The sequence below is a fragment of the Oncorhynchus mykiss genome, chromosome 28 (genome assembly GCF_057628025.1).
Source record: "Oncorhynchus mykiss isolate SJ-2025 chromosome 28, ASM5762802v1, whole genome shotgun sequence".
NCBI lineage: Eukaryota > Metazoa > Chordata > Actinopteri > Salmoniformes > Salmonidae > Oncorhynchus > Oncorhynchus mykiss.
The window spans coordinates 1,778,841-1,804,069 of NC_143049.1; the positions used below are offsets into that span (position 1 = coordinate 1,778,841).

General features: G+C 43.5%; 2 protein-coding genes across 7 annotated transcripts in view; one reads left to right on the forward strand and one right to left on the reverse strand.

The window, feature by feature from the left end:
• LOC110508311 (rho guanine nucleotide exchange factor 18) overlaps positions 1 to 10,002 on the forward strand; it is a 40,492-nt gene extending 30,490 nt beyond the window's left edge. For all 5 annotated transcript variants that reach the window (XM_090225765.1, XM_021588737.3, XM_021588738.3 and 2 more), the window contains exons 9-19: positions 81 to 299; positions 590 to 714; positions 857 to 925; positions 2,670 to 2,717; positions 2,884 to 3,066; positions 3,648 to 3,800; positions 4,003 to 4,131; positions 4,246 to 4,443; positions 5,159 to 5,357; positions 7,073 to 7,177; positions 7,329 to 10,002. In XM_090225765.1, the coding sequence (XP_090081891.1) occupies positions 81 to 299; positions 590 to 714; positions 857 to 925; positions 2,670 to 2,717; positions 2,884 to 3,066; positions 3,648 to 3,800; positions 4,003 to 4,131; positions 4,246 to 4,443; positions 5,159 to 5,357; positions 7,073 to 7,177; positions 7,329 to 7,510 (1,610 nt within the window). In that variant the 3' untranslated portion in view covers positions 7,511 to 10,002. The remainder of the gene's footprint in view (positions 1 to 80; positions 300 to 589; positions 715 to 856; positions 926 to 2,669; positions 2,718 to 2,883; positions 3,067 to 3,647; positions 3,801 to 4,002; positions 4,132 to 4,245; positions 4,444 to 5,158; positions 5,358 to 7,072; positions 7,178 to 7,328) is intronic.
• Positions 8,379 to 25,229, reverse strand: part of LOC110508312 (signal peptide peptidase-like 2B) — a 52,375-nt gene continuing 35,524 nt past the window's right edge. Inside the window, exons 13-15 of one of the 2 annotated variants that reach the window (XM_036966059.2) lie at positions 19,251 to 19,328; positions 18,936 to 19,096; positions 8,379 to 13,571 (exon numbers count right to left, since the gene is read on the reverse strand). In XM_036966059.2, coding sequence (XP_036821954.2) covers positions 13,470 to 13,571; positions 18,936 to 19,096; positions 19,251 to 19,328 — 341 coding nt within the window. In that variant the 3' untranslated portion in view covers positions 8,379 to 13,469. The remainder of the gene's footprint in view (positions 13,572 to 18,935; positions 19,097 to 19,250; positions 19,329 to 25,229) is intronic. The other variant, XR_016492950.1, reaches the window with a different exon arrangement.

Below are 25,229 nucleotides of genomic sequence, written 5' to 3' on the forward strand. Positions count from 1 at the left end.
TTATTGGCCCACCATGAGAATCCAATGTCAGCTTATCAGTCAGATAATCAGCTTTTAGTTTATTCTTCTTCTCTCATCAGTGGAGAATCTGCAGCGCCTTCTCCTGTCCGGTGTGACTCTGAGAGACCCCTACCCCCCTCCAGAGGACTTCCTGGGATCACTGGGATACAGTTTGAGACCCGAAGATCTACGGCTCCTTCGAGGGGGGCTAGGCCTTGAGGGGCTGCGGAACCTAGCCGCACTCAGGACAGCCGAAACCTTAGGGCGCTATGTCTGCAATCCCATACCCCCTATGAAGAGTAAGTCTACCGCTCAGTCTACAACTCATATAGATGGACTATGGTTGCTGGATTTACCCCTACTCCTCTCTGATTCAGAGGGGTTGGGTTAAATGCAGAAGACACATTTCAGTTGAATGCATTCAGTTGTACAACTCATTAGGTATGCCCCTTCCCTTTCCCTTATTATACCACTGTTCGTATTAATATCTGGTCATACTGTATCATTCCTCTTATCTCACAAATCCAGTGTTTTCTTTGGAACACAGTTGAACGTTATTTGTTCAACATTTGCTGTGCATGTTTTCCAGATGGTAATATACAGGCGGGAGAACGGCCAGGCAGTGTGGCGGTACAACCTCTAGACAGCAGTCAGCATTCAAACTCTGACCCCCAGCTACAGGACCTTGACCAGTCAGAGAGTCTGGAAATGTCGGTGAGTGACTGGCTGTCCCATTCTCTCCCTTTCACTTCCAAGTGGGCACTTGTTCCCTCCTACAAGTGTGCTATTGTTCTCTCCTCAGGGAGGGAGGTATTGACTGGTTTAGTTCGTCTGATTCATGGTATTGTGATTACAGGCTGAGTCACCTGCACCAGCATCATACTGGACTTCTCCATGCCCAAATCCATCCTTTCCTGAAGCTGAGGTAAGTGTTGCTAGATGACTCTGAAGTCTGAACATATCTTGATGTTTAGGTTCATGAATATCTGCAGTCACACTTTTTTTTTTTATTGTGCTAACCTGTTGGAGCCAGTTTTTGTGTTTTATTAGTTATGCAAATATTTGTCTATTAGATCATATTTATATTTAAGGATCATTTAATTTATTTACAGTGCTGTGAAAAAGTATTTACCCCCTTTCTGATTTTCTCTATTTTTGTATATTTTTGACACTGAATGTTTTCAGATCAAATCCTAATATTAAATAAAGGTAACCTGGAAGGCCCTGTTTAGTTTTCGAGAGACATAACAACGTTCCACTTTTGACACATCTGTCCATAGAACATAGAACATTCTTGACAATCATCCAGGTGCTTTTTTTTTTTCAAGGCCAACTTGAGTCGACTTTTTAGACGACATGGGTCCCGTTATGTCTGACGAAAACCAAACACTGCATTCCACAGTAAGAACCTCATACCAACGGTCAAGCATGGCAGTGGTAGTGTGATGGTTTGGGGATGCTTTGCCTCCTCGGGACCTGGACGACTTGCCATCATTTCTGCTCAGTATTATAGAATTGTATTTTTTTTCTCCAATTTTGATCTTGTCTCAATCGCTGCAACTCCCCAACGGGCTTGGGAGGCAAAGGTCGAGTTATGTGTCCTCCGAAACATGACCCGCCACACTTCGCTTCTTAACAGCACCATTGTGTCGGAGGATACACCGTTCAACTGACGACCGAAGTCAGCCTGCAGGCGCCCGGCCCGCCACATAGTCACTAGAGCAAAACCCTCCCCTAACCCAGACGACGCTGGGCCAACTGTGCGAAGCCCTATGGGACTCCCGATCACAGCAGGTTGTGACACCTCCTGGGATCGAACCCGGGTCTGTAGTGACACTCGGGAGGCCTGTATTAGATAATTCTAAAGGAGAATGTCAGGCTATCCATCCGTGAGCTGAAGCTGGGTCATGGAGCAAGACAATGATCCAAAACACAGAAGCAACTCTACATCAGAATGGCTGAAAATCTACAAATGTAAAGTTTTGGAATGGCCTAGTCAAAGTCCAGACCTAAACCTATTTGAAATGTTGTGGCAGAACCTGAAATGAGCAGTTCATGCATGAAAACCCACAAATGTTTCTAAGTTAAAGTAAGAAGAGGGGGCCAAAATTCCTCCACAGCGATGTATGATCAACAACTCTACGAAGTGTTTGGTTGCAGTCATTGCAGCTAAAGATTTTCACACAGGGGCATTGGGTATTGTATAACTTTGTCAAAATGTTGTGTTATTTGTTCACTCAGGTTCCCGTTATCCAACATCAGGTTTTGGTCAAAGATCTGATAACATTCGGTGTCAAAACAAAAAGAGAAAATCAGAAAGGGGGCATATTATTTTTCACGGCACTCTGTGGTTTATGCATTAATTTGGTTATGCTCTATTATTTGAATTCTAACAGGCCAATTACTCCCTCTATCCTCATTTAGTTGTAAGTATGGGTGGGCCCGCCCGGATATCCACATATTGGGTATATAGAAACAGGAAGTGAGGCCTGCGCGTTATGGCAAATGTTTTACCTTGATCTAATTTGTATACCTGTTATACTGGAACCTTTTGTTTACCTTGCAGTTATTTGTTTGGATTCTTGTGTGCATCTCAAATCTTGCAATTGGTTTTCCCACGGCTATTCGAAAGCTGCTACACAACCTTACTTCTATCTCTCTCTCCCCAGTTCTTTGACAGAGTGCTGCTGCTCTCACAGAAACTCTACAGTCTGCTGGTAAGACATACTGTATCTATTCTTTACATTCTACAGACAGTTGCTACGATTGACCGGTCTTCTCTTACTATTAGATAGGTTTTAACTGTGTCCCCTGACCGTCCCCTGGTCTGAAGTTTGTCCTCTGCCTCCTGGTGTTAAGTTTGTTCCCTGCCCGTCCCCGTAGGCCATCGTGTCCCAGCAGGACAGCCACATCGAGTTGCAGCGTGCCTCGCTGTCAGACCGTGAGCATCCGGGCCGTCCTCGTGGAAATGTGCTCCTGGAGCAGGAGAAACAACGTAACATGGAGAAACAGAGAGAGGAGATGGCCAACTTCCACAAGCTGCAGACACAGCACAGACAAGAACAGGTATTGAACTAGAACACCGTTTATTACATTATAGAAATGGAGAGAGGAGATGGCCAACTTCCACAAACTGCAGACAGCACAGACTAGAACACAGTTTAAATTCCTGAGGTAGAAAATGGTTTATTAGGTTAGAGAAACGGAGAGAGACACCATCAGGAACAGGTAGCTAGAATAGAGCTTTAAACTGCAGAAACTGTATCAGTTATTACGTCTTTCAGCTTTTACCAAAATATAGCCATGTTGTATATGTATACATACAATCTTGTTATACGGTTACACCTGCTGGATGAATTTCCTGTGTCTTTTTATTTTTATCTCGATTAATCCTCTATCTATTGTGTTTTATCTATGATATCTATCTCATCTCTCTGCCTCACAGGTGTCAAACTCGTTCCATGGAGGGCAGAGTGTCTGCATGGTTTTTGCTTCTCAGTGATTGATCACTGATTTACTTAGGAACTTTCCTCGCCTGGTTTTCTAGTTGCTCCAGCAGAAACTCAGGCCTCCATGTAATGAGTTTGACACCCCTGCTTATCTATCTTACTTTTCTCTCATTGCTATTTGATCCATCTCATTCTCAGGCTCGCTGGGAGGAGGAGCAGGCGTGCCACCAGTTGCAGGCGGAGGTCCTGGAGGCAGAGCTAAGACACAGAGAGGAGGAGTGTAGGAGACTGAAGGAGAAGCTAGCAGAGGAGAGGGGGGAGCTGGAGAGATGGAGAGAAACCTACCAACAGGTTTCTGCTTTGTTTTGTTACATTATACAGTGTTACAATATAACAATGGTGGTCTTACTGTGATAAGAGTGTCTGCTAAATGACCAAAATGTAATATGGTCTATTAAGAGTTTTTAAAAAAACAAAGCATCAATTGCCAATTTTATCCAAGTGAGTGCTGCTGGCATGTTTCCATTGTTCATGTGACTTACCTTACCAACAGGATCTGGAGAGGCTGAGAGAGTCTACAAGGACTGTGGAGAAACAGAAGGAACGCCTGGATTTACAGATGAAGTTGAAGAAGAACAAGACCATTGCCAAACCTGGGAGTTTTAACTTCAACACTCAGCAGGTGAGGAGGTGGTGTGGTCGTTAAGGACTGAGGATCAACAGTGAGAGGGAGGTTAATTATGCATTTATATACATTGATGTTTAGGTCACCTGGTCATTCTCTTCTTCTTCTCAGGCTGTCCCCCACTCTCAGTCGTTCCGAGGGGACCTCCCCCACTCTGCTTCCTTCCGAGGGGACCTCTCCCAGTCGTTCAGAGGGGACCTGATTGGTGGTTGGACCACGGGAGGTGACGTGACCCCCATCCCAGCCTCGAAGGTCCACATTCAACCTAGCCTCTCTCTAGCCACAGCTTTCCTGGAGCCACCCCCAGAGGTGAGACATAGCTAGGACGTAACGTGAGCTAGACTCCATGGATGGACAGTATACCAACCACAGATAGGGTTGACAAATTCCGGCAACTTTCCCCAAATTCTAGAAATAGGAAATATGAGAAGTAGAAGATTTCTGTAATATTTTGGAAAAGTTAACGGTACTTTGCAAACCCTATCCACAGGACTATGTGAATATGTGTTCACCTTCCAGCATTTTTGTATTCCATTTGTTGTACTGTAGTGTATTGATATTTTGTATGCTGACCTCACAAAATGCATTTCCATGAAAAGTGACAAAGTTCCCTATCAGATGGTACACTCGGTACAACACTCTTACGAGTTTGATCCCCATAGCTGTGTGTTGTAACTCGTTTCCCAGTAGTTCCCAGTATTCATAATCTCATTCCCAGACACTTCCGCCCAAATGCGAGTCTGGTGGACCAACGTGTGCCAAACTTGGCCTTCATTAGCCAATACAGAAAGAGCAGGAGAAACTCCCAGAGCATAAGCATTGACTTAATCTACCAACCAATCATTTCCGACAACTAAGGTTGGGCGGTATTCAGATTTTCATAGCGTCATACAGTTTCTGTACCACCTGGAGTATACGGTATTACCGGAAGTGCACACAAGGGACGCCATTTCAAATAATAACTGTGCGCGATAGCGTGGGGACAAGGTTACAGTATTCCTAACTTTACATTATTGTGTTATAGGTGCCCCTTCATAGAGAGAGCATCAGCCCTGCGCCCCCTAAAGCGGAGGTTCCCATTCACCTGATCAGCACCACCAACCAGGTGGTCCACAAGCCAGGGGCTGTGCAGCAGCAGATCCCCACCAAGCTGGCTACCCTCAGCAGCAAGGGCAAGGAGAAGAGCAGAAAAAAGGGATCGCACCAGCGCATGCATAGTGCAGGTCAGAACACAGCACTGTAGAATATAACGGAATACTTCATTACAGACATGGTAGAAATGATCACATAAAACTACCCACACTGGATGGTTAGATGCTCCTATAGTTTTTATTAGCAATGTATTGAAGACAAAGGCTCTTCATCGGGCTTAGTGGGAAGGGAAGGACCATCCTCAGTGAATTTTATAAAAATAGTGAAACATAAAAAAAGTGATCATATACTAAATATATTCACATGTCACCAAATAATAGATTAAAACACACTGTTTTGCAATGAAGGTCTACAGTAGTCTCAACAGCACTCTGTAGGGTAGCACCATGGTGTCGCCAGGGGACAGCTAGCTTCTGTCCTCGTCTGGGTATACTAACTTCAATACAAAACCAAAGAGGCTCAAGGTTCTCAACAGCCTTCCATAGATTTACACAGCACAGGAGGTTGGTGTCACCTTAATTGGGGAGGACAAGGGCTCATGGTAATGACTGGAGCAGAATTAGTGGAATGGTATCAAATACATTAAACACATCCTTTCCATGTGTTTGATGCCATTCCATTTACTCTGTTCCAGCCATTATTATGAGCCGTCCTCCCCTCAGCAGCCTCCACTGTTACACAGAAATTATGACAACTTCCGGAGGACATCCTCCAACCTCAGAGCTCTTGCTGCATGAACGGACATGTTGTCCACCCGATCAAAGGATCAGAGAATGAATCTAGTACTGAAAGCATACGCTACAGCTAGCTAACACTGCAGTGCATAGAATATGGTGAGTAGTTGACTCGGCGAGAGAAAGATGACAATAGTTGAACAGTTTGAACAAATTAATTTCTTAAAAAATGGAGGCGCAAATGGAGCTAGCTAGTTTAGCCTACTCAAACACCCAGCTCAAACAGAGAGGGATGCTATGTTAGCTAGCTGGCTATGACTGTCCAACACTTGAACTCTTCCAAGTCAAGGTAAGCTTTTGGTTTGACTAATTTATTGCCAGCCGCCTTCTAAACTGCTTACTGACTGTACACTGTACAGCATGATTGTAGTGGGTTTACTAACACATTAGTTATATTAGCTATGTTGACTAGGACATCACTTTAGCTAATATGGTGAAAACAATGTAGGCTGTATGTATTGCTTATGATATGAAGGTTTAGCTTGGACATATCCCCCCTGGTCACAGACAGCTGATGTGTTGTGCATTGAAGTCCACAAGCGAAGGGAAAAGGTGAGAGGAAGAGAGTGGGTAGATGTGAGAAGGAATAGAAAAAGCTATGAAAGTGAACTGTTTGCGTCTGATCAGGGGTGTATTCATTCTGCCGATTCTGTTGAAAAACGTTTCTTAAACGGAACCAAACAGGGATAAACATACCTGAATTTGTCCAATAGAAACTCTCGTTTGCAACTGTGCACCTACATTGTAAACGTTCATTCATAGCTAGGTTGAAGCAACCTCATAGGTATAGGGAGAATTCAAGTAGTAGCCTAAATCTATTGATGTTACATTGAACTGGGTGAATGGGATACGAATGACAGTCATTCAATATGCTGTTATAGAAATAAGGCCATGCTCATAAAAAATGGTGTCCTCATCTTAAACAGCACCAACCACCACTGGTGGGATCATGATGTCAATCACAAGTCAGATCTTTGAGCAAATTATAACATTTACCTCCACTGTTGATATTTTCTATGTTAGGGAGTGAGTAGTTGTCTTTCTTCCTGCAGCATCTATAGACATGTCTCAGGTGGTGCCGATCAGAGTGACAAGAAAAGAGGGCGGGAGTCTGCGAGGGAAGAGGACTGTGAGTCCTCACAGGAGCTACCAAACAGGTAAGACGAGAACCTCGGGATTTCCAGATACACATTATCAGATTATTACCATGACTGGAGATATGTTTTAACGTCTCAGGATCTAAATTAACATTAAGCATGTACAGACACACGATGAGTAAGTTAACCCTATGTTGCTATCCCTCCTCAGATCGTTTCTTTAGTCCTCCAGAGCCTCTGTCCAATGCCAAGCACTCCCAGACCCTATTGTCTAGCAGCAGCATGAGGATGAACAGCCAGAGCCACTTCCCTCCACCCGAACCTCCCCATCCTCCACCCTTCCCAAAAGACATAGCCAGCAAACCAACCAAGGAACGCGTAATCTACCTGTAAGGCGACAGGGTAAGACCAAAACCCTATGCCAGGGGTCTGCAGCTGGGTGCCTGTGTGCCAAAACCGGTCCACAAGTGATTTTATTTGGCCCTCAAAAGCAGTCTGTTCTGATCAAAGTAAAGATGTGATTTTTAAAATATTTGGACTGATTTGGCTTTTCTAATTCCTTGTACTTCTTGAGTGCCTGTTGAATTTCCAAAGACATTTATATTGTTCTGATGAGTGTTTCTGTCATGGTTTAAGAGAAAGTGTCTCTAACCACTCACGTCTTTACTTTTAAAGGATTCTTATTCATGTTGAGCAGTGGTGTTAGGAAGCTGTTTATTATTTTAACTTGTTTACAGATCTGAGGTGCCAAGTACGCTTTATTCTCAGAGCACATTAGAAACTACTCTAATCTATATAGTCTACCTGCTGCTTGAAATCAGAATGTCTTAATGAAAATAATGCATTTGTCATAGCTACATTTACTTCCATACATTCTATCTGTTAGAGGGAATAATAACTGTATGGGGTTCTGGTGTATTTTAACACTGAATAATAATGACTACTGGAAAGAGATGATGCTAATTCTGCTGTGGTTTCTGTCATGAGGGAGACAGGAATGGGTGTCATGACAGTTTGTGCACTTGGTGGACTGTTGAATGCAGAAGGCCTGACCACGTGATATCAATGCTCAGAATGGACTGTAGTAAGTCAAGTTTTACCACACAGCTTCCCTGTGTGTGTGAATGTACAGAAATGTTAGGACACTGTGTTTAGTTTGAACTGGAGCAAATCGTTTTTCCTTTTTGCTCATTGTGTAACTGTAACAAGGTTATGTTCTGGGAACCAAGGTAACTTGTAAATAATGTTTTAATAATGAAACTTTTTGAATTATGTTTTAATATGGGGGAGGTTGTTTGGAAGGATTTGTGAATTATGTTGCTCACAGTTTCCAGTGAACACATACATATAATTAGAACATGTTATATACAGTGCCTTCAGAATGTATTCATACCCCTTGACTTATTCCACATTTTGTTGGGTTACAGCCTGAATTCAATGAGTGAAAACATAAAAAAAAAAGATTTTGCAAATGTAATACAGAAATCAAATGTACATCCCCTTTGCTATGACACTCCAAATTGAGCTCAGGTGCAACCAATGTTCTTTGATTATCCTTGATGTCACGACTACTTTGTTAAATTGTTTGGACATGAATTTTAAAGAAACACACCTGTCTATATAAGGTCCACAGTTGACAGTGGATGTCAGAGCAGAAACTATACTATGAAGTCCAAGGAACTGTTATTAGAGCTGAGATAAAATTGTGATGAGGTATATATCTGGAGAAGGGTATAAAACTATTTCTCGATTGTTGAAAATTTCCAAGAGCACCGTGGTCTCTATCATTGGGAAATTGAAAAAATATTGAACTACCCAGACTCTGCCTAGTTGGCCTTCTGTCCAAACTGAACAAGAAGGCCCTTGGTCAGGGAGGCAATGACCACTCTGACAGAACTCCTTGACTGAGATGGGAGAACCTGCCATAAGAACAACATTCTCTACAACACTTCACCAATCTGGACTTTATGGGAGGATGGCCAGACGGAAGACACTTCTGAGAAAAAGGCACATGACAGCACACCTGGAGTTTAGAAAAAAGGCATGTGAAAGACAGATCATAAGGCAAAAGTTTGTGGTCTGAATGCAAAGCACTGAGAAAACCAGGCACAGCTCACCACCTGTCGTGAAGCATGCTGGTGGCAGCATCATGCTATGAGGATGCTTGTCAGTGGCAGGAACTGAGAGAGTGGTAAGGATAGAGGAAACATTGAATGGATCCAAATATAGGCAAATCCTTGATGAGGACCTGCTTCAGAGAGCAAATGACCTTAGACTGCGAAGATTTACGTTCCAACAGGACATAAGCATACAGCCAAAGAAACACTGGAATGGCTTCAGAACAATAATGTAAAAGTCCTTGAGTGGCCCAGCCAAAGCCCAGACCTGAATACCATTGAAAATCTATGGAAACACTTAAAGATTGCTGTTCACCACCGCTCCCTATCTAGCTTAACAGAGCTTGAGAAAACCTGAATGGAAGAAAATCCTCAAATCCAGATGTAAAAAGCTCATACAGACATACCCAAGATAACTCAAATCTGTAATCACCGCCAAAGGTGCTTCTACAAAGTATTGACTCGGGTGTGAAAACGTATGTAAATTAGATTTCTGTATTTAGTTTTGAATGCAAAAATGTCTACACATGTTTACACTGTCATTATGGCGTATTGCATGTAGAGGGGCGGAAAGTATTTCATCCATTTAGAATTCTGCATGTAACAACAAAATATGTAATAAGTCAAGGGGTATGAATACTTTCTGAAGGCACTGAAGATCTATGGTCTGACTATTCTGTTGTAATATCATTGTTCTGCTGAACTGTTGTTCTTCCCATCCACAGCTGATAGAAATAATAAAAAGAAAGAACCATGATGATGTATGTAGCCAGCCTTGCCTGTCCAGTCAATGTCATCTCCGAATTATTCCCCTCCTACCCTTTCCAGTCTAAAACAGAAATAATGATTTTATTAGGATGCCAATTGCGACAGCTAGTCTTACTGGGGTCCAAGAAAGTACAGACACAATACTTTACAATTTACATTTAAAAACATGAATATGTTTGTTTGCATCTATCAGTTACACTTCATATCAGTACATACACAGGAAGTAGGTCACATGGAGAGGCGTTGCTTTATTTGTTGTTTTAAACAGGTTTGCTGCTCACTTGTGCCATATGAGATGGAAGGGAGTTCCGTGCAATCATACTGTATGTTTCCTTGAATTTGTTCTGAACCTGGGGACTGTGAAAAGATCCCTGGTGGGGTAAGTGTGTGTGTGTGTAAGTTGACTATTGCAAACAATCTGGAATTTAACACATTCATGTTTCTTATAAAAACAGGAATTGATGCAGTCAGTATCTCCTCAACTCTTAGCCAAGAGAGACTGGCATGCATATAATTGATATTAACCCTCTAATTACAATTAAAAGCTAAATGTGCTGCTCTATTCTGGACCAGCTGCAGCTTAACTAGGGCCATCTTTGCAGCACTTGACCATATGACTGGACAGTAATCAAGTGAAGATAAAACTTGAGCCTGCAGGACTTGCTTTGTGTGTGTTGTCAAAAAAGCACAGACCTCACCCTACCTTTACAACTCTCAAATCAATGTTTTGACCATTACATTATATAATCTAAGGTAAAACGGACTGCAACTCTTTGTTTAGGGCTGCTGTGGTTGCGTACCCCCCCCAACACACACTTTGCGACCAAAACATTTTAGTAACCCACCCCCGTGACAGCAGAGAACTTATGTTTTAACGTTCCTTTCCTGCCATTCAGCACATTTTGCCATGGGGCGTAGAGAAAATTGTGCTGCAATTCTACACTTTCCCATGGGGCGGAAAGAAAGATGTGTAGTTTTAAAGCTAATTTCCTGTAATTCTACACATTTTGCCACACAGTTCAACTGACTACCGGAAGTCAGCCTGCAGGTGCCCGGCCCGCCACAAGGAGTAGCTAGAGCGCTATGAGCCAAGTAAAGACCCCCGGCCAAACATCCCCTAACCCGGATGACCCTGGGCCAATTGTGCGCCGCCCTATGGGACACCAGGTCACGGCCGGTTGGGATCGAACCCGGGTCTGTAGTGACGCCTCAAGTACTGCGATGCAGTGACTTCGTCTGCTGCGCCACTCAGGAGGCCCCATGTTTGCAGTTAATATAACTGATGATCAATGGCTCCACCCTATCGGTAATTAGACCATGCTTACGATAAGTTTAGATAGCTGTCCGCCTCTGTCTTCATAAAACAATATGCACAGACATACAAGGCCAAAACCCATTTAAGGCTATATTGAATATTATAAACAAATCGGTTAATCTAGGGGGTTTGATTCAATCCGTATTGCTGAAGTTCAGCACTATTGTGCACTTGAAATAAAGGTAATTTCAGTTTGAGCCATTATATACAGCGTTTACCGTGAATGCAGCGAGAACGTTGCCTTTCAATCGTGCTATAGCGCTGAATCGAGCCCTAAGTCTCCTTATAACGTAGTTAGTGTAATGAATTAGTACTTACAACTTAAACTGTTTACCTAGGCAAACATTCTTACATAACTGCCTACAATGTAATTAAACACATACATGGGTTTTACACCTAATTTGAAGTGGAACCACAACATCTACTGGAAAAAGAGTGGGGACAACCTTAAATGTATATAAAACAGCCTGGATCAAACCAAACCCATAGCAAGCTAAGATAAAAAAAATATAGATATTTGGGAAGATTTCCCAAACACAGATTAAGTCTTATTCTGGATATATAAACACTTTACATGAAGATTCTCCACAAAGCTTGCTTTTTAGTCCACTAGGACAGTGTCCCTTTATGCCCTAAATCAATAATCATTATTATCATATACCTTTGGCTGGTTGAGAATACATTATAGCACCACACGAAAAAGGGTATGTCTGTTACTTCAGTCATCTTTGATGTACAGAGGACAGGCCGTAGTGTGGCTCTTTCGTTCTTCATGGTACTTAAAGAAGAAAAAGAAAGGGAACAAGCCGACAGATTTATAATGGTGGTATCATCCCAAATCGCACCCCATTTCCTATACAATGCGCTACTTTTGACCAGGGCCCAATTTAGGGAACAGGGTGTAATTTAGAATGCACATATTGACCTTCTAGTAGTGTAGATTATAATGGCTGCCAGGCCTCCCTTAAAAAAATAGATTCAATGGGACTCACCTGGTTAAATGTAAAAAATTATTGAATGCTTTTCTGCATATACATTTTTTTTTGGGGGGGGGGGGGGGGCAAACTGAACAGGATGGTGTTGAGGGTGGGGTGTTGAGCAGGACAGGTCATGTGTATTGGATGCGACTCAGGCTGACTACATGGGAGATGCATGAACATAATCGGTGACCACATCATATGGGGTTGAACAGGGCAGAGTAGGCCATCTATAGTGGTGTGACTCAATTTCAGTCACGGAGGTCTAACTCATATGGGAAGGGCCAGGGGGTGTTGGTTAGCGTAAACCTTTATTTCCAACCTTCCTCATGTCCGATTGGAATAGCCGAGTAGTGAACAAGACTTTGGCATAGTGTGTAGTGAGAAAATTAGACATACTTTTTACTTAGAGAAGTGTCTATTGTTATATGCTAGTGTTTTTTCCCCCCTGATACAATCTTGTCGACAGCTCAGAGCCGTTTGGGTGCAAACGCAGCATGCGACATCACGTTTTATCTATCTGCCAGAACTCAGCTGTGTGGAAACTTGCAGAAATGAGCACGGTGTGAGCTGTGGCAAATGCCGTTAGACGAGTAATCGTGCAATCTTAATCTGCACAGACAAACTAATCTTTTACACACTGTTCCCTGCCCGTTTACACACATCTGCCAAGAGGTTGTACTTTCATATAAAAGCTGAGACCCCACTGTTCGTTGGGCTCCAAAATCTGCACAATTGAGTGACTTAACTGCTCCGTTTTTGGAAATCTTATAATTAAGTTGTTTGAAGAATCAGGTCTCTCTTCCTTTTGGTTAGAATTTCCATTGAAGCTATATTGTGCTCTTTGCCTGTCCCAGACTGGCTTGGTGTTGTTTAGCCTGGGTCATGTCTGGCTCATTTACCAGGACTCCCATGGCTGATCCTGCAACCCCAAGGATATGAAGAACAGCTACTGTAGGTTGGGTGCCCTCCCTCCCGCTCATTCTTTCATCCATCCTCCCCTCCTCTTTACACACCAAGTGCACTGAAATGTTCATAATTTCTGTCTGTTACAAATGTATAGAGAACCTTTGTAAAAAAAAAACAATAGAAACTAAATGAATAAGAAATTGGCATCCTAGAAATCCTTTTCTGATTTGCTGGCCTCTGGAGGGGGTGTGTCCTGAAGTGGGTCCTCACTCTGCTTCAGGACCTTGTAGTTCAGGATTGGTGAGGGGCTCCTCTCTGGTTGGTCCTGGGGTTTGCGTACAGTTGATTGGTTGCAGAACTATGGGAAGCTGGGCGGGACAAACAGAGGAGAAACATCAGACCACTGTGGAGCTAGTCTGAGACAACAATAAGCACACGACAGTTTATGCAGAATACCAAAACATATACTGCCATTCCTCTGTCAAGTCAATTCTAGATCAATGGACTAAATAAAGCCTTCATTGTATTTCTATTATCACAGCAACCCACTGACTGGAGGAGTGTGCAACTATAGCAAGCTTGTTAGTGCTCTAGTATCTGCGCATTAAAGATTTTGACTATGAGTAGGTGTCTCTAACGCCCAGGAACATCTGATTCAAACTCCCATTAGACCGCTCCGCAAGAGTTATATGTTTGTTCCTCACCAAATATGGAGTTTCGTTGAGAAACTATCGTCATTTACTCCTGTTGCGGCCAGTATGTACTTCCAAAAAAGGCCTAAAAAAATGCCTATTTGGCTCCTCCAATCACTCATTACTGCAATGCACAGGTCAGAAGTCTACAACAGCAGAATACTGAAGATTAAAAAATAAAAGGTTTCTTGTATATTTTTTCAGACCCTTTTTGGAAGTACATACTGGCCGTAATAGGAGTAAATTAAGAGTTGCTCAGCGAAACTCCATATCCATAACGTTTGCAGAGCTCTCTAATGGGAGTTAAAAATCGGAGCTTCCTGGGTGTTAGAGAGGAGACATCTTTAAAACACATTTTTTGTTTATTTAACAAGGCAAGTTAAGAATTTGTTCCTATTTACAATGACGACATACCAGAACGCAAAGGGCATCTTGAGGAGGCGGGGGCTGGGATTAAAAATAAAAATATATAGGACAAAACACACAACACTACATAAAGAGAGACCTAAGACGACAACATAGCAGCACAAAACATGGTACAAACATTTGGCACAGAAAACAGCGCAAAGGGCAAGAAGGTACAGCCAATACCTCACGCAAAGCAGCCACAACTGTCAGTAAGAGTGTCTGAGTCTTTGAATGAAGAGATGGAGATAAAACGGTCCAGTGTGGGTTTTGTTGCAGCTCGAGAGCACCCTTACCTGCCAATCTATAAATGATGTCGTAAATGATGTCGCCATAATCTAGCATGGGTAGGGTGGTCATCTGAATCAGGGTTAGTTTGGCAGCTGTGGTAAAAGAGAGATTACGATAGAGGAAACCAAGTCTAGATTTAACCTTAGCCTACAGCTTTGATATGTTTTGAGAAGGACAGTGTACCGTCTAGCCATACTCCCAAGTACTTGTATGAAGTGACTACCTCAAGCTCTAAACCCTCAGAGGTAGTAATAACACCTGCGGGAGGAGGGAATTATCTTTACCAAACCACATTACTTTTGTTTTGGAGGTGTTCAGAACAAGGTTAAGGGCAGAGAAAGCTTGTTAGACAATAAGAAAGCTGTGTTGTGGAGCGTTTAACACAACATCCGGGGAGGGGCCAGCTGAGTATAAAACTATCTGCATATAAATGGAAGAGAGAGCTTCCTACTGCTTGAGCTAGGTTGTTGATGTAAATTGAGAAGAGTGTGGGGCCTAGGATCAAGCCTTGGAGTACTCCCTTGGTGACAGGCAGTGGCTGAGACAGCAGATGTTCTGACTTTATACACTACACCCTGAGGTAGTTAGCAAACCAGGCCAAAGACTCCTCAGAGACACCAATACTCTTTAGCTGGCCCACAAGAATAGAATGGTCTACTGTATCAAAAGCTTTGGCCAAGTCAAAAATTGCAGCACAACATTGCTTAGAATCAAGGGCAATGGTGACATCATTGAGGACCTTTAAGGTTGCAGTGACACATCTATAACCTGAGCGGAAACCAGATTGCATACCCGAGAGAATATTCTAGATGAACAGGGCAAGAAAGCCAGTCAGTTGATTATTGAGAAGTTTTTCCAACACTTGATAAACAGGGCAAAATAGAAATAGGCCTATAAAATGTAAGATTAGCTTGATCTCCCCTTTAAATAAAGGACACACTGGCTGCCTTCAAAGCAATGGGAACCTCCCCAGAGACGAGAGACAGGTTAAAAAGGTCAGAGATAGGCTTGGCGGTGATAGGGGCAGCAACCTTAAAGAAGAAAGGGTCTAAACCATCTGAACCAGATGTTATTTTGGGGTCAAGCTTAGAGAGCTCCTTTAACACCCCACCTGCAGGGAGAAACTTTGTAGCAGGGCAGGGGAAAGAGAGAGGAGCATCAGGGATAGTCGCATTAGAAGGGGTGGGAGATGAGGAAATGTTGGATGGGCAAGGAGGCATAGCAGAGTCAAATGAGTCCTGACTCAATGAAGTGGTGATGAAAGAGCTCAGCCATGTGCTCCTTGTCTGTAACAACCACATCGTCAATATTAAGGGACATGGGCAGCTGTGAGGAGGGTTTATTCTCCAGGTCTTTAACAGTTTTCCAGAACTTCTTGGGGTTAGACCCATAGAGAGAACTGCTCCTTAAAGTAACTAACTTTGGCGTTCTGGATAGCCTGAGTGCACTTTTCTAGTTTGCCTGAATGAGAGCCAGTCAGCCCGAGTATGTGTGGGCCAAGCGATTTGCTAAATGGCATTCTTGAGGTGGAGTGTAACTCTACCAGATCATGGTCGAACCTGGGGCTGAACCTGTTAAATTCTCATTTTCTTTATGTGCGCATATTTGTTAACGATACCCCTGAAAATAAATAAAAAATAAGGTCCAAGCGTCTTCGACAGAGGGGATCAAGCTGATTCTATACCAATATACAGAGGCCAGCTCATGAAGGAAGGCTTGCTCATTAAAGTTTTTTAGCAAGCGTCTATGACAAGTCGTTTCACTGAGCAGCCATTACACAGGCTGTAAAACAGTGATCACTTAGGTCATCACAGAAAACACCAGACTGATACCTATCAGGAGGATAACATCAAGGAGAGTAGCTTTTTCTGGGTGTTGGAGTCATACTTTGTAGGATTGGTAATAATCTGAGAAAGATTTAGGGAGTCCCATTGCTTTAGGACTTGGTCAGGTGGTTTAAGCACATCCCAGTTTAGGTCACCTAGCAGGACAGATTCAGACTTAGTGTAAGGGCATTTAGGGTACAGGCCGGTGCTGATGGTGGACATTAACACCCAGCAACAGTCAACAAAGAGCTAAAACCAGCAAATGAAATTGATTGGGGATCGACTTGGAGACAACCGAGCACTAAAGGTATTCCTTGGTAAAGATTGCCACTCCACCACCTTTGGAAGATCTGTCTTGCCGAAAAAGGTTAACATTAGTGTTCAAAACACTCCTCCTTAATCACGTTTCAGTAATGACCAAGACATCTGGATTGCATCAGTGAACCCACACTTTCAATTGATACATTTTAGGTAAAAAAGCTTCTAGTGTTAACGTGCAGAAAACCCAGGCTTTTACGAGAGCAGAGATCAGTGAAGCAGATATCAGAGCACAAATCAGAATGGGGGCTAGCAACAGTAGATGGGCCAGGGTGTACATGCATGTTTTCCAGAAAAAAAACAGCAGTAATACAATTAGGGCACGGCTGAGGACAGGGAGAGCTCTGCAGTGTTGACTTAGAACATTTGAATGTTCATTAGATGGTAAAAAGATCATATTCTACAGAAATGTCATCAGGTAACATGAATACAAAGCCGGCGAGAGGTGGTTAGCATAGGATGGGAGGCCAAAAGTCTGTGTAACCAATGGAGCAGGGCTGTCCAAACCTGTTCCTGGAGAGCTACCCTCCTGTAGGTTTTCAACCCCAGTTGTAACTAACCTGATTCAGCTTATCAACCAGCTAATTATTAGAGTCAGGTGCGCTAGATTAGGGTTGGAGCAAAAACCTACAGGATGGTAGCTCTCCAGGAACAGGGTTGGACAGCCCTGCAATAGAGAGTCAGAGTCCCGAGTGCGGGAACACACAGATTGTCCCACAGTTAAGTAAACAAGCAAGTTCATAGTCAACAAAGCACACAGGAGTCATGAGGATATCATGAAATATGAAATATCATAAAGCACAAGAGAAAAATATAATTTGGGGCTAGCCATTGTAAGTTCAGAGTCACTTGCCCCAACAGTCCATGTGTGCTGGAGGCGATCGAAAGCTCGGGAGAGAAGGGGGATTGTGGCGGGGGTACCTGTACCAGACAGGGGGAGACAGGCCAGGGAGACGGCGAACAGATTGCCAGGTGGAATCCAAGCAGCAGTGCAGCAGGCAATGGGAGTAGGTGAGAAGTTTGAGAGATGTTTTTTTTTTTCTCTGCACAGATGGAGGGGGTGGGGGGGGGTGGGAGGGGCTGTGAAACTCTCCTGCCATTGTTAGGCCAAACGTTCACATCTCTCACTTTACACTTAAGTGCTAATTTTAGTCAGATTCTTTCCTAGCAGCTTGATAGCCTTAATGATTAAGCTTTATATAACAAAATGACCTAGAGACAGTATTTTACTGTTTGGCTTCAGAAAGGAGGTTCAGACTGAATATTACTCACTCAGTTTTGTGTTGGATGGTATTTCCAGGTTCCGCTGTGTTTCTTCTGAAGGTTTTGGCTATTTAGAAGTTAGTTTTTGTTGATAGTCCTTGTTGGTAATAGTCCATTCAGTTCATTTTATCCAAAATCAAGGTTTTAGGTATGGAATTGTGAATTGTAATAAAGGTTTTGATGTTAGTATCCTTTAATAAGTCCTTGCAAATTTTTGTTTTACTTATCTACATTTATCAAACTCTAATTTTATGTTTTTGCAGAAGAACTCAGGAGCCCATGCTCTCTGTGTGTCTCCGTCTCTCTCCCTGACCACAGATAGTGGGGCAGCTTGTTAGCAGAGGTATGGCTGTACATTGAGCGATAGATCTGACACACAGAGGGGGAGGAAACATTAAGAGGAAAGCAAGAGCCTTAAGAGCACCTTGTCACACAAAACCCAGTAGCTTCGAGAAACATGTTCACAATTATCAGTTCAGAGAAAAGGGGTGAGATACAAAGTACAGTACTCCCTTGTCACCGCCAGATACTATGGGTTGTCAACTACCTACCAAATGGTGTTTCATGACCCAAAACACTATTATGCATAGCGTCTATTCTAACGCCACAACATTACAATCTACTGTAAGACAATCTGACTGGTATCTAGCAGCAGAGGACTATAATTATACTAGTAAAGAATAAAGGCAAGCCCAGATCAGATATCGTCAGCGACATTCATAGACACTGGAGCCCTCAGCAGCCGACTATAGCAAAGAACCCACAGTAAAATGACAGCATGGGTTGGGAGGGCAGAGCAGGGGAACAAAGAAAGCGATATCTAGTTTTTGGGGCTACAGTACTCAACAGTAAAACTAGAATTTAAAGTTTGGTACATAACACTAGACAGGTTTCTTTCCGTAGACGGCGGCGACACTCATATCAAACTGGTAATCACCACAAATCCACTTCCTGTCCAGAATAAGGGCAGCTCTTTGCGCCACAGCGCCACCGCGAGGCTGGAGAGGAGGGTGCAAGGCACCAGGTACAACAGTGCCGGCTGACCCATCTGCATCAGGGCAAGAGCTACAAAGGTGATGAGCAGCCCGATACCATAACCTGTAGAGCGGGAGCAAGGGAGAGGGTGAAAGAGGTAGGGGAAGCGTGAATCAGGTGTGTTACTGCTTGGTTGGAACAAATATTGTCTGTTATAGACTACAAAGTCGATTTGACAATCAAAAAGATTATGCAAATGAAAATGTGTTGGTCTTACCGATAGTGCAGGCCAGGAAATAGAACCGTGAGGACTGCATGAGGATGTCAAACCTGTGACAGTAGGCTACCAGCAGACCTGACACACACAGAGAGCGAGGCAGAGAGCGAGGCAGAGAGCGAGAGACCAGGTCAGCTAAGCTGGGACAAGTTCAGATAGCAGCTTTATCTCGCCACAGAAAGATGCTGTATGATATAGGTCCAGGTCAGGGAAAACTCTTGGCCCTAAATGAGATTTAGATTAGGCACTATGGGTGTTACCTGGTACTAAGACAGGATACAAGAGTAGAGTAAATCAAATTGTATTTGCCACATAACCAACAGTGTAGACTAACAGGGAAATGTTTACTAAATGGGCCCTTCTCAACAATGCAGGGAGAAAAATAAAAATAATAATAAAAATACGAGGAATAAATACACAATGACTAATGATAACTTGGCTATATACAGTGCATTCGGAAAGTATTCAGAGCCCTTGATTTTTTTCCACATTTTGTCACGTTACAGCCTCATTGTCAAATGGATTAAATTGTCCCCCCCCCCCTCAGTTTACACACAATACCCCATACTGACGACAAAGCAAAAACGGATAGATCACATTTACATAAGTATTCAGACCCTTTACTCAGTAATTTGTTGAAGCACCTTTGGCAGCGGTTACAGCCTCGAGTCTTCTTGGGTTTGAAGCTAAAATCTTGGCACACCTGTATTTGGGAGTTTCTAGCATTCTTCTTTACAGATCCTCTCAAGCTCTGTCAGGTTGGATGGGGAGCTTAGCTGTACAGCTATTTTCAGGTCTCTCCAGAGATGTTCGATCGGGTTCAAGTCCGGGCTCTGGCTGGGCCACTCAAGGATTCAGAGACTTGTCCTGAAGCCACTGCTACGTTGTCTTGGCGGTGTGCTAAGGGTCGTTGTCCTGTCGGAAAGTAAACCTTCGCCCCAGTCTGAGGTCCTAAGCGCTTTGGAGCAGGTTTTCATCAAGAATCTCTGTACTTTGCTTCATTCATCTTTCCCTTGATCCTGACTAGTCTGCCAGTCCCTTCCACTGAAAAACATCCCCAGAGCATGATGCTGCCACCACCATGCTTCACCGTAGGGATGGTGCCAGGTTTCCTCCAGACGTGACACTTGGCATTCAAGACAAAGAGTTCAAGCTTGGTTTCATCAGACCAGAGAATCTTGTTTGTCATGGTCTGAGAGTCCTTTAGGCAAACTCCATGCGGGCTGTCATGTGCCTTTTGCTGAGCAGTGGCTTCTGTCTGGCCATTCTACCATAAAGGCCTGATTAGTGGAGTGCTGCAGAGATGGTTGTCATTCTGGAAGGTTCTCCCATCTCCACAGAGGAACTCTGGAGCGCTGTCAGAGTGACCATCGGGTTCTTGGTCACCTCCCTGACCAAGACCCTTCTCCCCCTATTTCTCATTTTGGCCGGGGAAACAGCTCTTGGAAGAGTCTTGGTGGTTCCGAACTTCTTCCATTTAAGAATGATGGAGGCCACGGTGTTCTTGGGGATCTTCAGTGCTGCAGAAAGTTTTTGGTACCCATCCCCAGATCTGTGCCTCGACACAATACTGTCTTGGAGCTCTACGGGCAATTCCTTCAACCTCATGGCTTGGTTTTTGCGCTGACATGCACTGTAAACTGTTGGACCTCATGTAGACAGGTGTGTGCCTTTCCAAATCATGTCCAATCAATTGAATAAACCATAGGTGAATTTGCTAACATTTCTAAAAACATGTTTTTGCTTTGTCATTATAGAGTATTGTGTGTCGATTGAGGACATTTTTGTAACGTAACAAAATGTGGAAAAAGTCAAGGGGTCTGAATTGATGTGCAGGGTTACAAGGTAATTGAGGTAGATACAGTATGTATACTGAACAAAAATATAACATGCAACAATTTCATCGATTTTACTGAGTTACAGTTCATATGAGGAAATCAGTCATCAGAAATAAATGTATTAGGCCTTAATCTATGGATTTCACATGACTGGGAATACAGATGGGCATCTGCTAGTCATAGATAACTTAAAAATGGACCTCGCAATGGGCCTCAGGATCTAATCACTGTGTTTTTGTGCATTCAAATTGCCATTGATAAAATGCAATTGTGTTCGTTACCAGTAGCTTATGCCTGCCCATGCCATCATGGAGCACTCTGTTCATGTCATTGACATCAACAAACCGCTCACCCACATGACGCCATACACTTGGTGTGCGGTTGTGAGGCAAGTTGGACGTACTGCCAAATTCTCTAAAACGACGTTGGGGATGGCTTATGGTAGAGAAATTAACATTCAATGCTCTGGTGGACATTCCTGCTGTCAGCATGCCAATTGCACACTCCCTCAAATTGAGACATCTGTGGCATTGTGTTGTGTGCATTTTAGAGTAGCCTTTTATTGTCCCCAGCACCTGTGCACCTGTGTAATGATCATTCTGTTTAGTCAGCTTCTTGAAATGCCACACCTGTCACGTGGATGGATTATCTTGGCAAAAGAAACATGCTCACTAACAAGGATGTAAACCAATTTGAGCACAAAATGAAAGAAATAAGCTTTATGTGCATACGGAACATTTCTGGAATGTTTTATTTCAGCTCATGAAACATGGGACCAACATTTTACATGTTACGTTTATATTTTTATTCAGTGTACATATAGGTAGGATGTAAAGTGACTAGGCTAGACTAGGATAGATAATAAGCAGTAGCAGCAGCGTATGTGATGAGTCAAAGGAGTTGGTGCAATGTAAATAGTCTGGGTGGCCATTTGATTAATTGTTCAGCAGTCTTTATGGTTTGAGGGTAGAAGCTGTTAAGGAGGCTTTTGGTCCTAGAGTTGGCGCTCCGGTACCACTTGCCATCCAGTAGCAGAGAGAACAGTCTATAACTTGGGTGACTGGTGTTTTTGACAATTTTTTGGGCCCTCCTCTAACACCGCTTAGTGTATAGGTCCTGGATAGTAGGAAGCCCCAGTGATGTACTGGGCCGTACGCATTACCCTCTGTAGCGCCTTACGGTCAGATGCCGAGCAGTTGCCACACCAGGTGGTGATGCAACCGGTCAGGATGCTCTTGATGGTGCAGCTGTAGAACTTTGAGGATCTGGGGACCCATGACAAATCTTTTCAGTCTCCTGAGGGGGAAAAAGTGTTGTCGTGCCCTCTTCATGACTGTCTTAGTGTGTTTGGACCATGATAGTTCATTGGTGATGTGGACACCAAGGAACTTTTAAACTCTAGACCCGCTCCACTACAGCCCCGTCAATCTTAATTGTGGCCTGCTCAGCCCGCCCTTTCCTGTAGTCCACAATCAGCTCCTTTGTCTTGCTCACATTGAGGGAGAGGTTGTTGTCCAAGCACCACACTGCCAGGTCTCTGACCTCCTCCCTACAGGCTGTCTCATCATTGTCGGTGACCAGGCCTACCACTGGAGTGTCGTCAGCAAACTTAACGATGGTGTTGGAGTCATGTTTGGCCACACAGTCGTGGGTGAACAGGGAGTACAGGAGGGAACTAAGCACGCACATCTGTGGGTGCCCCATGTTGAGGATCAGCATGGCAGATGTGTTGCTGCCTACCCTTATCACCTGGGGGCGACCCTCAACGCCTTGATGATAGTGTTGGAGTCGTGTGTGGCCACGCAGTTGTGGGTTAACAGAGAATACAGGAGGGGACTAAGCACACACCCCTGAGGGGCCCCCATGTTGAGTGTCAGCGAGGCGGATATGTTGTTGCCCACCCTCAACACCTGTTGGCAGCCCATCGGGAAGTCTAGGATCCAGTTGCAGAGTGAGGTGTTCAGTCCCAGGGTCCTGAGATTAGTGATGAGCTTGGAGGGGATTATGGTGTTGAACGTTGAGCTGTAGTCAATGAACAACACTCCTCTTATCCAGGTGGGAGAGGGCAGTCTGGAGTGTAATAGAGATGGCATCATCTGTGGATCTGTTGGGGCGTAATGCGAATTGGAGTGGGTCCAGGGTATCTGGGATGGTGGTGTTGATGTGAGCCATGACCAGCCTTTCAAAGCCTTTCATGGCTACAGATGTGAGTGCTGATGGATTCTGGGTTCTGACTCCTAAACTTGTAATAGTGTTAATTATCAGGTATCCTATTGAAATATTGAGTGCTATAGTCTAGCGTCAACACCAGAAGATAATGGTTATCTGTAGGAGGAATGTATATGGTGGAGGGCAATCACATGTGGCAGGGACTAATAAGACTGGAGAGATGTGGTTTAGTGAGGAAGGGGGCCGAGGTCAGGGCACGTTAAGGGAGAAGGAACAGTTTATGGCCCGCATCACTTAATTTCCTGCCTAGCAATAAAGATGTAATGCTTAGAGAGGAGGAGGACATCACCCAAATTGGGAAAGAGATATATATACAGTGGGGCAAAAAAGTATTTAGTCAACCACCAATTGTGCAAGTTCTCCCACTTAAAAACATGAGAGGCCTGTAATTTTCATCATAGGTACACTTCAACTATGACAGACAAAATTAGGGAAATAAATCCAGAAAATCACATTGTAGGATATTTAATGAATTTATTTGCAAATTATGGTGGAAAGTAAGTATTTGGTCACCTACAAACAAGCAAGATTTCTGGCTCTCACAGACCTGTAACTTCTTTAAGAGGCTCCTTTGTCCTCCACTCGTTACCTGTATTAATGGCACCTGTTTGAACTTGTTATCAGTATAAAAGACACCTGTCCACAACCTCAAACAGTCACACTCCAAACTCCACTATGGCCAAGACCAAAGAGCTGTCAAAGGACACCAGAAACAAAATTGTAGACCTGCACCAGGCTGGGAAGACTGAATCTGCAATAGGTAAGCAGCTTGGTTTGAAGAAATCAACTGTTATTAGGAAATGGAAGACATACAAGACCACTGATAATCTCCCTCGATCTGGGGCTCCACGCAAGATCTCACCCCGTGGGGTCAAAATGATCACAAGAACGGTGAGCAAAAATCCCAGAACCACACGGGGGAACCTAGTGAATGACCTTCAGAGACCTGGGACCAAAGTAACAAAGCCTACCATCAGTAACACACTACGCCGCCAGGGTCTCAAATCCTGCAGTGCCAGACGTGTCCCCCTGCTTAAGCCAGTACATGTCCAGGCCCGTCTGAAGTTTGCTAGAGAGCATTTGGATGATCCAGAAGAAGATTGTGAGAAAGTCATATGGTCAGATGAAACCAAAATATAACTTTTTGGTAAAAACTCAACTCGTCGTGTTTGGAGGACAAAGAATGCTGAGTTGCATCCAAAGAACACCATTCCTACTGTGAAGCATGGGGGTGGAAACATGCTTTGGGGCTGTTTTTCTACAAAGGGACCAGGACGACTGATCCGTGTAAAGGAAAGAATGAATGGGGCCATGTATTGTGAGATTTTGAGTGAAAACCGCCTTCCATCAGCAAGGGCATTGAAGATGAAACGTGGCTGGGTCTTTCAGCATGACAATGATCCCAAACACACTGCCCGGGCAACGAAGGAGTGGCTTCGTAAGAAGCATTTCAAGGTCCTGGAGTGGCTTAGCCAGTCTCCAGATCTCAACCCCATAGAAAATCTTTGGAGGGAGTTGAAAGTCCGTGTTGCCCAGCAATAGCCCCAAAACATCACTGCTCTAGAGGAGATCTGCATGGAGGAATGGGCCAAAATACCAGCAACAGTGTGTGAAAACCTTGTGAAGACTTACAGAAAACGTTTGACCTCGGTCATTGCCAACAAAGTGTATATAACAAAGTATTGAGATAAACTTTTGTTATTGACCAAATACTTATTTTCCACCATAATTTGCAAATAAATTAATAAAAAATCCTACTATGTGATTTTCTGGATTTTTTTCTCATTTTGTCTGTCATAGTTGAAGTGTACCTACGATGAAAATTACAGGCCTCTCTCATCTTTTTAAGTGGGAGAACTTGCACAATTGGTGGCTGACTAAATACTTTTTTGCCCCACTGTATATATATAAA